The sequence below is a fragment of the Cyrtonyx montezumae genome, unplaced genomic scaffold (genome assembly GCF_038088225.1).
Source record: "Cyrtonyx montezumae isolate F1298 unplaced genomic scaffold, pur_monq_1.0 scaffold_13, whole genome shotgun sequence".
Lineage (NCBI taxonomy): Eukaryota > Metazoa > Chordata > Aves > Galliformes > Odontophoridae > Cyrtonyx > Cyrtonyx montezumae.
Window position 1 is genome coordinate 25,299,661 of NW_027071859.1, and position 13,800 is coordinate 25,313,460.

General features: G+C 34.1%; 1 protein-coding gene across 1 annotated transcript in view; it reads right to left on the bottom strand.

Annotated features, from left to right (window-relative positions):
* EYS (eyes shut homolog) overlaps positions 1–13,800 on the bottom strand; it is a 718,119-nt gene that overhangs the window by 615,916 nt on the left and 88,403 nt on the right. The window contains exon 10 of the mRNA XM_065730862.1: positions 6,847–7,100. Coding sequence (XP_065586934.1) covers positions 6,847–7,100 — 254 coding nt within the window. The remainder of the gene's footprint in view (positions 1–6,846; positions 7,101–13,800) is intronic.

Below are 13,800 nucleotides of genomic sequence, written 5' to 3' on the forward strand. Positions count from 1 at the left end.
GATTTCCTGGACAAAGCAGCAACTCTGACACATTGCAATGCTGACTCTGTTGAAGGCTCAAATTTACAGTGTCAAAGAGAGAGACCAGTGAAGAAGACAATCTTTCTCTTAAACAGTGAATCACCTCCACTCGTGCAGGTTTCTATAAGGTCAGCATGCAGGCTCTTGTACATCGCTGGCAAAAAAAAGCGTAGCTAATGGTGGTGTCTATAATATTTTAAAAATAATATTTTGTAGCTGAGAATCGTTTCTGTTGGATAGTGGTATTTTGCTCTTTGTATCTGTGGTAGCTTCCACGGAAATAAAGAAGCATTATTTCTGAGCAAATTATATACATTTTGTATTCTACTGACAGTAACTAGCTCTTGTGGTTATGTGCCCTAGCTGAGTGTCACTAAAGGGACAGTTGTACCTGGCAGAAGGCCTGTTCTCAAACTTCTTGCTGACATTAAATTTCTTAATAAGTTTAGGAATTCAAGATTTCCAAGTAGGAAGGCAGTGCTTGAACGGTATTTTTTTTAAATGTTTCAGAAAGAGAAAAAGAATCTATGAGGCTAATGTGAGATTATGTTTTATGAGTGTGCTAGACACACAGGAAAATAGCTGGAAAAGCTGGACACATATTGTGCAGCCATTATCTTTTACAGTATGCAGCTAGTTTTAGCTACACATTTGAAACTGAGGGTGAAAAATTTCTTTGAATATCTGATTGAAGAACTAATTAGCTACAAATTACTTTCAGCATCGAAGTATGTTCATATAAATATTTTCTGTGCTTATGCTTATAAGTTTAACATTAATAGAACATTTCTAAATATAATTAGTAGTAGAGCATAATACTCAATTGGATATTTAATAAATCATAGCTTCAGGTCAGAATTAGTATTTGCAAATTCTGAAGTACATGCAGAATGTTATATCTCATAATGAACTAACAGAATAAAACTTCATACTTCTTTTGAATTTTTGACAGTTCATCCAAATCTGAGAACTAAAGTATTTGTATTATTCTGTTTACCATACATCACCACTGAATTCTTGAAACTTATTCATTTTTCTTTATCTAAAGATGGAATACCAAGGTAACTGAGGATGCATAAATTAGAAATTTAGGAAATCTGTTTATGGACAGTATGAAGGGAGTAGACTAGCTTAAACCTGAAATGAGGGAACTGAGGGGATGCAATCTTTCAGTTTATAAATATTTTCATAAATACATTCTCTGTGCCTCATTTTTTGTGATAAGAAAAGCTTTGGAATAATCATAATATTACAATAGGCTTGATGAACAGCTGTCACAACAACATATATACTAACAGAAATGAAATACATAACATGTTAACACCTTGCTCTTGCAACTCCTTAATGACATAGTCAATCTCTGTTTATATTTAGGTGTTCATCATCTTTTCTGTACATTATTTGTATTAGCAGTTAAATTTAGTTGTATAGTAAGGATACATTTTCACACCACTTCATGTTTTCCCTTCAAGATTTATCTTTAATAATAACATAAAAGATATAGTGTTCATGTACACCAAAAAAGATGAAACTGCTTGAACAACATACAAACAATTGAAGAATAATGAATAACAATTAAAAGCTTCCTCAGATACACTGTAAATGTTATGTGTGTTTTCAGCATAAAAAAAAAAATCCTGCAAAAACACATCAAAGTAAAGAAATGTAAAGTTACACAATTATATTTTAAAACCCCATATGTTATTTTTCCCTTTAGGACAAAAAAAAAAAAAAAGAGACAAAACTGGAAAGCAGCATGCATAGTGAAAGTTTCATATTAATATAAAACTTTAAAAGCTACTGGAAGGACTACATTCCTGATGAGCCTTAATACTGTTATTCATCTCTTACACATGTGTAAAGCTATGAAGGATCGGTAAGATACAATATAAATACTGAAAAATAAGCCAAATCTTAATTATAGAGCAATCAATGTCATATAGATAGAAACCCTCAAGAGAAAACAATGAGGTAATATTGCTTATCTACTTAAGAGTTCTCAGCAGCTGTCTTTCTGTACAAACAAGATTTTTAATGAAGGAAGTATTTGAATAATGGCAATGTTTTATCAAATACTTCCAAGAAGAGCTTCTTTTAAGCCAGAAATGAAGCACAGCAGTATTTGCTTAGAAATACATTAACTGTGAAAGCTGGTACCATGTGAAGCTAAGCAGTGATTCTGAGAGATGGAATAAAATTAAGATACAGAAAAAGAGAGAGAAAATGACAGTGACTTCTCAAGTGAAGAAAATTATGTTGTGTTTGAAGAATTGAATCGCTTTGAGGCAATAAAGAAGGTTGTCAATAAAGAGGGTTGTCACATGATCAGGATTATTTTCAAAAGTCTTCACAAATTTTGGAGGTCATACTGCAAGCTTCTATGCTTGCCATAGGTCACATTCTTACAGGCATTGTAATACTCCAGACATCAACACAATGCCTCCATACTGAAGCCTCCATCACAGGTATAATTTACAGTTCAAGAAGTCTCTGACATATAATGCAACAAAATATTTAATTTTAATAAGCAGATACTCAAGCCTTAAGTTTTTGTGAGTTTGTTTTTAATAAATGAGATCACAAAAGGTATTCATATTGGCAAATCTCTCTACAATGCTTAAGGGGACCCTAACTATAAGAATGTAAAACATTTGACAAATACCGATAGATATCAGACTAAATCAACCATCTAGACAGAGGAGACAGCTATGAATTGTCTGTATCAAATTTAGTCTCTGAAATAATAACTGACTCTAATTCTATATTACAGGGCACATGGGGATTAATTTATTACCAAGAGAACAATAACATTAGTGATTAGGAATTCATGGTTTATTTGCGAATCTGTGATTCCTAGCATATATCATTTGATAGTTCCCAAACTCTTACAGACTCCTGAGAAAGAATAACTTTTGTTTTACATTCTATTTTATTTACTACTGCATTTGATATTTCCTCTGAAATTGAATTCAGTACAAATGGATATGTAAAGATCTTGAATCACATGGCATAACAAAACCAAAATATGCCTTTCTTGTATTATACTGAGATACTCTTAACTGATGCATAACATATTGATATGATGCAATTGGAAAATACCCCCGGATTTCAAGACATTAGAGATGATATGGATATAAAAATGGAAATGTTTGAGTAGTGAAAACACTTCTACAAATGTCAAGTTTAAATTAATTTTGTTTATTTGTTTGTTTCACATTCAAGGCAAAAATAATTCAATATATTCAGTACCTGTGGTAATGAGCTACACAGTATAAATAATATTATGAAATAAACTTTTATTTTGAATTTCCTTCTCTTAGGATGCTGTCATACAATCCCTCGCTCAGTTACAAAATAAGACAAAAGTACTTTCAATTGGGATGTCCTCTACGTTAGCTCATGCTCACAGAATAGCAGAGTCACTGGGATTAGAAGGGACTTTTCTTACAAGACCATCTAGTCCAATCTTTCTGTGCAAGCAGTCACCTAGAGCAAAATAACCAGAACCATGTCCTGATGTTTTTTGAAGATTTCCAAGGAGGTAGACTACACAACCTCTCTGGAGAATCTGTCTCCCACAGAGTGTTTCCTGATGGTCAGAAAAAATCTTTTGTGTTCCAGTTCTGTGCAAATTGTCTTGTCCTGTCCCTGACTGCACCACTCGAAAAAACAAAAACAACAACAACAACAACAACAACAACAAAACTGGTTTTGTCCTTGGCACCCTCCTTTCAGATATTTCTACATATTGAAGAGATTCTCCCCTTAGCCTTCTCTTCTCTAGCTGAAAGAGTCCCAGCTCTCTCAACCTTTTCTCATAGAACATGTACATCAGATCCCCAATAATCTCCACTCAGAGAGTACTCTATACCAATATGTCTATGCATTTCCTTCACTGGGAAGTACCCAGCACTTCAGACATCTCAGCAGTGGTGAGTAGGGGGGGAGGATTAACTTCTTCAACCTGATGGCAGCATTCTTTCTAGTGCCACACAGTGTAGCATTAGCCTTCTTTGCCACAAGGTTGGCTCATGGTCATTTTCACGTCTACCCAGGCCCTTTTCTGTAAAGCTAGTTGGGTGGCACCCAGCATGTGCTGGTACCTGAATTATTCACCTTCAGGTGAATGATTTTGCAGCTAACCTTGCTGAACTTCATGATATTCATGTTAGCTCATTTGTCCAGTCTTTTGAGGTTCCTCTGGATGGCAACAATAGCCTCTTCTGTATTAGCCACTCTTCCCAGTTTTGAGTCAACAGCAATCTTGCTGTCCCATCTCACATATCAAGTGATTCCAGAAAAAAGAAACTGGATCTGGTGTTGTCTACACTTTCTCAATAAAATAAAAAAGCTGAGAAAGATACCTTGAAACTCAATAGGTTAGCCTACATAATGAAATTATTGGTACTATTTGATTTTAAGAACTGTAAGTTAAGAACTATAATTATATCTAATTCTGGGCTCTGGTCTTCAGTAAATTAACCATTGATTGCATTGGAAATACTCTTCCATCACTAAATGTTTTCAGATTCTGTTAATTAGTAAAAAAACTTCTGTTTACATTCAATATTGATATAATTCCAGCTTTCATAGATTTCCTGTTGCACACTTATTAATAAACAAGCATGAAGAAAAAATATTATATATTATTAAATGTGTATTCAAATGACCAATAAATTACATAATGAAGTATAAAATATTGGTAAATTTATGTCACTTACATAAATGTCTGCATTTACGTATGTGTATAAATGACTATAAATATATTTGAAATTATAAACTTAAGACTGAAATGCTAAAACAAAGTTTACCTAGACAAAATATATGTTGAGAAATTAGCACTGAATTTATAGCTACTTAATTTTCTGTCACTTCAACACTGACCTAGGAAGACCCCAATAGTGGTATTAATTTAATGTTTTAACTAGAACTAGCAAATGTACATAGGTCACCCCAAAGGTAATGGAAATCATAAGAGATACAAAGAACATAATACTGCTTGATAGAGCAAATTCTCAACTACAAAACACTAACTTTCAATATAGTTACCATCATTTACTATGCATCTTCATCTATGATGAACAGGAGCCTGCATGCCATGCTCTGAGAAGCCTGCACTGGAGGTGCTGTTTCACAGCTGCTGTGATGTCATCACTACTAGGAGAATGTTCCTTACTCAGTTCATCTTTCATTAGCTGTAACTTTTGGAAGTCAGAAAGTGCCAAATCCAGACTATGGTAGGTGTAATAGGACAGTCCATCCCAGTCTGGCAATGCGCTCTACAGCCTTCATTCTGATATAGAAGACTTCATTACCATAGTACAAGAGAAGGGCTGACTTTTTCTCTGGCCTAGCTCTGGAAATCTGAGCCTTCAGTTTAGTCAGTGTTTCAATGTATCAGTCACTGGTCTCTTTGACACTGTAAATTTGAGCCTTCAACAGCGAAATCCAGAACCTCTCTCCTTCCCCAAAAGACAGTGTACATCGTATTACCCACTGAGGGCTATGTCTTGAACCTCTTCTTCAATGGTTAATTCTCATGTTACCACTCCGTGAACCACTATTTTGACATTGGCTCATAGTGGTGACATCACATCTTGCTACTGGTAATGGTGTGATCCAGAAAATTCTCACCTTCAGCTCTGTATTAGCACAATAGGTCTTGACAACCTTGCATATGGTGTTCTTTATTCTATTCCTCTGTGAGTGTTTGTGGGACACAGCTGGGCACAAACTTTACAATATTCCAGAGTTGACAATATCATTTCCAATGCATTGAAGCCAATATTCATCTCAGTACACAATTCCCTGGCAGATGAGCCGGTCGAGATGCTCTTCATTTTGTGGTGAGACAGCTGTTCATGGCTGTCTGGAACATGATTTTTCTTTCATGTTGCTGTCATCATCGCTGAAATGCTCCACCCACTACCTCACTGTGATCACATACACTGTTTTGTCTGCACAGACATTCAGCAGGCATCACAGTATTGCACATGCTATAAACGTTCCTCTGAACTGGAGCAAGTACCCTCAGTAATTTGTAAAAATAAGTTGTAAATTAAAGATAAAAAGCATTAATTATCAACTGGTACAGACGGCTGTCTGCATTTTATGTTACTTACGTTAATTACTGGTAGTGATAGCATACCTCACAATAAACATGTAGTTCTGTATTTCTGTATTGCTAAGAAAATTTTGTCGAAGATGATATGCAGTTTTCTACACAAATCAGGCATTTACAGGAAACAGATAATTAGTACAAGAAAAAAATATTATCAACATTATGGAACTCATCTAAGCCAGTGTAGAAATCTCTTGTCCTAGAACAGACATCTAAGATAGACAAATGCCCTAAAACACTTGTTTGTCTTTGCTGAGAAGTTCAAACAACTAACTCATGTGTAACTGTTAGTAGAAACAGAGGAATGATACTATTGATCACATTCCTTCTCATGACTGGATTTTCCTGTTGTGTACCAGAATATTAATTTCCATCAGGATACTCCGAAGTTGTGTTTATGACTAAATCCACAACACCTAAAGCTACCTAACAGGGAAACTTACCAAACACAATTAAAACTGTGTATTGGAACATGACCAACATTTTATTGCCAACAACATCACCTTTCCTATTCAGAATTTTACAATTAGTATAGAGGAGATCCACTGCAGAAGTCAGGAGACACAATTTAAAACTCTTACAAGTCATAAAAACATGCAAATATATACTTCTATGCATATTCCTTATAACAGGTCTTATAAACATTGTTTTGAAATGGGGTTGAAAATCAGATTTGCAGTACAAGGCTTTTCAGTAAAACTCACCTTTGAATCCTTCAGCACAATGACAGGAAAAGTTGCCAATTAGATTCATACAGATAGCTCCATTTTTGCAAGGTGAACTTGAACATTCATTAATTTCAACTTCACAGAAGGGTCCTTCATATCCAAGCATGCAGATGCAGCTGTAATTATGCAGGTGGTCCTGGCAGAAACCGTACTCAGAGCACTGGTTTCCAATGCAGTTGTCTATATCAATTTCACAGAAAGCACCAGTGTAACCAAGGGGACATATACACCTGTTGAAGAGAAGATTTAAAAAGATAATCTCCGATATAAATGGAAATGCTCCATAATAACAGAGTCATAACAGTTTAGATGGGGCAAAATAGTAGCATTTAAAATCAAACTTGCAATGACAATATTCAAATAAAAAGCTAGCATATGTTACCAGTATTATGATCTCAAGAATTCTTTTAGTGACAAGAGTTAGCTGCTTACTACAGGATCATGAGGACCAAAAAAAACCCCAAACCAAAACAATATTATACAGCTTTATCAAGTTTATCTGCATTTAAAGAAATAAATACAATTTGAAACATCCTGCTTTCTCTAGACATAAAACCAATATAAATATGCTTTATCATTAGACACAAAGGCTGCAATTTCTGTCTGTTAAGTGGAAAAAAAGTCAATACAATTTTAAAGAAATGGAACTGATTATTATTTCCACAATTAAGGATGACGTGTAAAACTAGAGATGAGTTTTTATGCTTCCTTTTTTTTTAATGTAAACAGAATTGGATTATCTGATTATTTCATAGCTGATTAACATCTCACAGAATTTCAAAGCTCTTGCACTTAGCAATATTTTCCCTGCTTGATCGTATCCCCCAACAGAGATTATTTAATGGAAGAAACAGCTGATAACCTTAGATATTCACAATCCATAGAGATGTTATTTAGAAGCTGGAAACACTTTAAGAAAGCCTTAATTATAGCAATTTTCTGTACTGATTGATCTGGCAAAAGTCCACTTTTTCTTTTTTTTTCCATAATATAAGTGAATGTTTATGTGGCTGTTTCCTTCATTCTTTGCTTGATATTATTGCATTTTTATATTAGATTTCTGGAATTTTCCATTTCAGTATTTGTATGTACCCATCAGATTTCCATGCAGATAATTAAAATTCCCATTTACGGTTCTGAATAAAGAAAAGATAGAATGGCAGGAACTGATCTGAATGTCAGTTTACAGAAGCTTTCTGCAGTATAACTTTTGGACTGAACAAGTTATAAACATCTCCACCAATGGTACGCTTTTTCCTCTATTCAGTTAAACTCTAATTTTATCTGCAACTCTTCTTGGAAAGAGAGAATTTGAAAGTGCAAAAACTTAATCTATGTACAAGCTAGAGATACCATGGGATCTCCATCTGTCATAATACAGATGAAATACATTTTTAGAAAAAAAAGAGGAAGAAAAGTGTTTATGTATAAAATGAATAGCTCCTAAGCTTTAATCCAATTAATATTTTTTGTCTTTTCTGTTATTTCCAGGGTAATCGGTACTGCTAGAACTGTTCTGAGAGATCAAGAGTAGCTTCAAAAAAGTAGAATAAAGTGTAGCTTAAAAACACCTAAAATGAGAAGATCAAGAAAAGCATATATTTTAAAAATGTATATATGACAGAAATAATAACTTCTTTTCTTTCAGCTGGCTCCTTGCAGAAAAATTCACGTGTCTTCCTGGTCCCTTGGAAAAATTTTCATAAGAGCAAGCCTGGCTTTCTGCTTTCCATTCTCAGAAGGTGCACTTGATTCATCATTTTAGGTCAGATGAGGAGAAAATTTTATGATGTGTGTCTTGACTGTTCCAAACTGTAGTGTTTTACTTCACATGGCAGAGCAGTGACTTTATTTCAGATGAAATCAGAAGATGTGCTGATGTACTCAAGCTACTTAAGAGCCTGAAGTTCATGGGCCAAACTGGAGATTGCTTGTAGTAAGTCCTTTTTATCTTCAACAGTGAGATTAACAATTCATCAACAGCCACTTTTACTTGATGGATCCCTTGTTTCTGCACTGCAGTACCTACTCAAGTAGGTGTAGCCACTGTGTTCTCTCTTCTGGCCTCTGCCAAACCAAGTCTTCCTCTCTCATTGAGAGCTCCAGATGTTTCTCTTCCTTTTGAAAGGAATACAGTTCTCAAATTCTCCCACAGACTTGCATTACAGCTAAATAAAAATTTTGATTTGCATACACTGCTGCTCTTATTATGCATGAACATGCAAAGTGCAAGTATAGTTATCTCTATGTCTTTAGATGCACTGTTTCTGTATTGATTAACATTAAAACTTTGGCATGGAAAGTATGCAGTTAACCACTATATTTTCTTAGTTAACTTCAGAGAGAAAAATCATTTTTCAGTAATGATTTTTGTGCATGCAATGATTATTTGAAAATGTAGCTCACTGTTCAATACTGAATAGAATATTTAATTTAGGGATATTCTGGAAAGGATAAAGAGAAGGAATTTTCTTTAATTTCCTTGTAATTACTACTAGTGTAGCTCATCTTCAAGATCACAGAAGAGAATTAGTGAGGAATTTTCTAATTTCAGTTCCATGTTTCTGACTCGATGCTATCAGCAATGATATCAGATTTTTTTAATACTTTACTGTCTGAATATATCTAAAATAACTGAGACTGAAATTTCCTTCTTTTCAAGGTGAAATTACAACTAGACACCTTTAGATTTAATGTGTCATCTCTTGCAGCAGATAAATCAAGCTCTTGTATGTTTAGATTTTTCATTCTATATTATTGCTGAAGAAAAATAAAATCTAAAAATTTTCTCTTGTGACTTCAATGTGAAAAGTTTGCATAGTTTAGCTATTACTATTACTATTATTATTTTTTTTCAGTGTAATACTAGGTTAGAAAATAAGTTAAAATCTGAATCTTCCTATCATATGAAGCTCAGTGACTGATGTACATGGCTAATCATGACCAGAACTGTGACAGTGGCTCAAAACAGTGGACTATATAATAAACTAATGCTGCAGAAAGAGGTTTTGTTCTGTTGTTGTTTGTTCAACACACTCATTAATACAAGCAGGAGTATTATAATTCTCTTAATAACCTAAATTCTTACTGATTATTGAGTAATGATTTATTGAGGATGAGAATTTCTAAGAATGAATGAATCACATTGTTTTAATTCAGAGTTAATTTTAGCAGTAACAGGGTCTAGAAGTTCAATAACTATTTTAGAAACATAACTTATAATATTCTATCTCAAATTTGTATTGTATCTTTACAAATAATAGTAGTACAAAACACCACAAATGGACAGTCTACAAAGAAAGACCAAGATAGTTATAAATGATTATATTAATAGTCATGGTTCTAAATTTGTATTTTATATATTATGTATCTTTTTTTTTCAAGACATAGAGACTATTTTTATGAAATAAAAGTCTAAACTAGTCAGATCTTTAATGTTAATATATTTTCGTTAATTAAGAAATAATATTTACCTCTGACATTAATGTTCTGAACACCTAACAGTAATTTGTACTAAGTAGGTATGTATTACATTGTGCCTGTTTCTTGAATTTAACATATAATTAAAAAAGTGGGATTCCATGAACTCATGACTCATCAGCATCTGACTGCTCTAGCATTTGTAGCTCCACCATTATAATATTCTAAATTATACAGGATGTTTGAATTATGCTATTATTTCACCTCTACGTCAGTCTGTGAAATGGGTGTTGAACATAGTTGTGTTTAATTCTGTGCTGGTAGAACACTCATATAGATGAACTTTAAATATCTTTTCCCATCTGTCTTAGAAATGATATGAAGACCAGTAATCTCTAAGTAATTAAGACTTTTACACTTCTACTAGGAAAATGCTGTTACCATTTGCTTTAATGAATATGACTTTGCAATGTTACTTTACCATCAATAAAATACTGAAAGTGATATCAAAAGCTTTGAATGATTAACTGATTTTCGGTTTTCATTTACTACAAAGCTAGAATGCTTCTCTCCAATAAATTAAAAATCACTACAACACATGAAACAACTCAACAAAATATTAGTATTTCAATTCTTTTCAAATTTTTATATTATTCACATCAGAGTTCACCCTTACTATGAGGGAGGTTACAGATATCCCAGTATGTTACAGTAACTACAGGCATACAAGTGGCACCAACATTTGTATTTGTAAGTGAATTTCTAGCTCAGTAAACATATTTTTGCCCTTACCACTAGAAGCCCCTCAGCTGTGAGCTGACCCAGCTGTGAGCTGTAATTCCAGATGGGTCCTGCTGGGGGGCAGGACAACCAGCAAAGACCTAAAGATGCTAATAGCACCCACCATCGAATTTCTAAAGGAAGACTGTCAGCGTTAAAAACTAGGTTAACACAATGGATGAGAATAACACCAAAAAAAAAGGAAATATGAGGTTTTGTGTAATAATTTTTACTGCTTTTACTGAGCTTTTCTGGGTTAAATTAACCCAGAAAAGATCATGAATTATGGTCACCAGAATAGAAATGAGATATATCACACTCTTAAAATATTAATGGGAATAACAGTAATTTCTTAGCTTTTAATATGCTCCTTCCATCTGTAAGAAAATTTGAGTGTAAAATATTCTAGGAAAGAAAACCCAAGTCTCAGTGTTGTTTCTGATAAACATAGATATCAAACTGAAAACACAGTTAGCCTGCTGTGGATTGCTTTACTAGCTACACATACAGTGTTGCTTGCTGGATACTGATACTGTACTGCCTAAACCTTATTAACATTGCACGGTAACTCAATATGTCCATGAAATAAATGTAAAAGGGAGACTCAGATAATTCAAGCATGGAATATAGTCTAAGGAGTAACATGTCATGGGAATGTAGACAGTTACAACATAGCTGTAATGTTTTCCTACCAATACCTAGTAAGATACAACCTTTAATTTCATAGTCTAGAACAGCAGCTTTAGGCAAGTTCACACTAGTGAGTCCAGGCACAGCAGCTGTTGCAGTGCACTTGCAGACTGCTTGCACAGAAGTGATGTAGAACCTTGGCCACCGAGTAAACTTTAAAATAAGTGAGAAAAGACAAAGAGCAGACTGGAGATATATTATATCCATATTGATCTTTGCTAGATGATCCAACTATTTTTTATACTGCTGTTGAAAGCAAACCTAAGATGAGCCCAGCAGATTAACTGCATTTCTTTAGTGTTAATTTTTGTTTTCTAAAACTGAACAGACATTCAGAAATGGACTGAAAGTGCCACTTCGGCTTTTTGTATAAATCTTTATATAAATCTACAGAAAAGTTGGAAGCACATACAAGAACGTAGGTGGCTCTGAAAGTAATGTCTCCTGTTTATTTCCATGGAAACTACAACAGTACAAAGAGGATAATAACACCATTTGATAGAGCAAATTTTCAGCTACCTTTATTGCCATACCAACACTATCTACCACTGATGTACTGAACCAACACAAGAAAATAAGAGGCATTACTTTTGTAGCAGCCTTTTTATATATAACTTATTTCAGAGGTATTTTCTAAGAAATTGCAGAGTATATTCATTTACTTGGTGGAGCTGTAGCAAATTGAGGAAAAGTATTTTTATTCTTTCTCTAGTGGAAGATGCCTAATATTGCTACAGAAAATCGTGTATATCATAGTACAAACTTTATATGTCAGAGTTAATGAGGTCCTGAAGTCAATTTGCATATAAACTGTAGAATGAATAAGCTTGGAGATGAAAAAAATACATAGAAAAAGGATATAATCATACAATTAAATTTCTTCAGCTGACAGAAAATATGGAAAAAGTCAAGGATAAAGAAAGCAAGAAGCTTTAGATTTTGCAATACTCAAAAGTTATCTAAATTATGTCTACTTTTCATAATCTTGCTGGCATCATGCAAATAAGTGTTTCATATTCTAAAGCACCTTATTTAACATTGTGTCACTAGGTAAGGCTGCGTTCTTTTCTACTGAGGTTAATTCAAGTTTAAATTTTACACACTGAAATATATGTACTGAATATTGAAAAATGAACTGTAGTAATTCAAACTTGCCTGTACACAAAATCCATATTGTTTAAGGGAAAATTTTCTGCATAAAAATTAATTAAATGTGAACCTGAGAGCTCTATCTATAGTGTAAGATGCATTTAAAAAAAAAATATTAGGTTAACATAATCTTTTTTGCAACAATGGTAAGTTATACTTTTTGAGGACAGGCCTTCTGTTAGATGCAACCACCAGCTGAATGCCTCTGTTAGGGTACATAAGCATAAGAGCTAGTTATTTTCTTTAAAACACAAAATACTCCAGTTCCATGGACAGACAGTTTTCCAGGTACCTGGTTTTCAGAACAGAAGAAGAACTACAAACCTGAGAAGACTGTTCATTCCCACTTTCTGTTCAGAGGGAAAGATTAAACTGCTCTCAAGTCACAAGACTTTTTTTGCTGCTTGTCCTGGCACTGCATGCTCCCTAGCCACGTCGCCTTCAGCTTTAGAGTAAAGCCTTCAGTTTTGGACACTCTCTCATTTTATTTGACTTATTAGCTTAAATTCCAATTAAATTATATTATATTGTGTTATCTTGCATTCCAATATCATATTTAGTAAATTAACTTTCCTCCTCAGATTATTACCACTGTTTTGTTTTTAGGCCTATCTCCCATCTCCATGCTCTTCCCTCTTTTTCCCTTTCTTCTTTCCTAGGGTGTGGGTCTGTGGGTCCCCCTGCCTCATTAGTCACAGAACCAGGCCGAATCAGCCTGTATACCACTGACACACCCCTCTTAGGCCTGGTGTTCCCCTGTCATGGACACAGACAGATCTAGAGATAACTCTGTGACAGCTATGCATCTTCATCTGTGATGAACAAAAGCCTGCATGCCATGCTATTAAAAGTCTACACCACTGGAGATGATGCAGTGTTTGACAGCTGCTG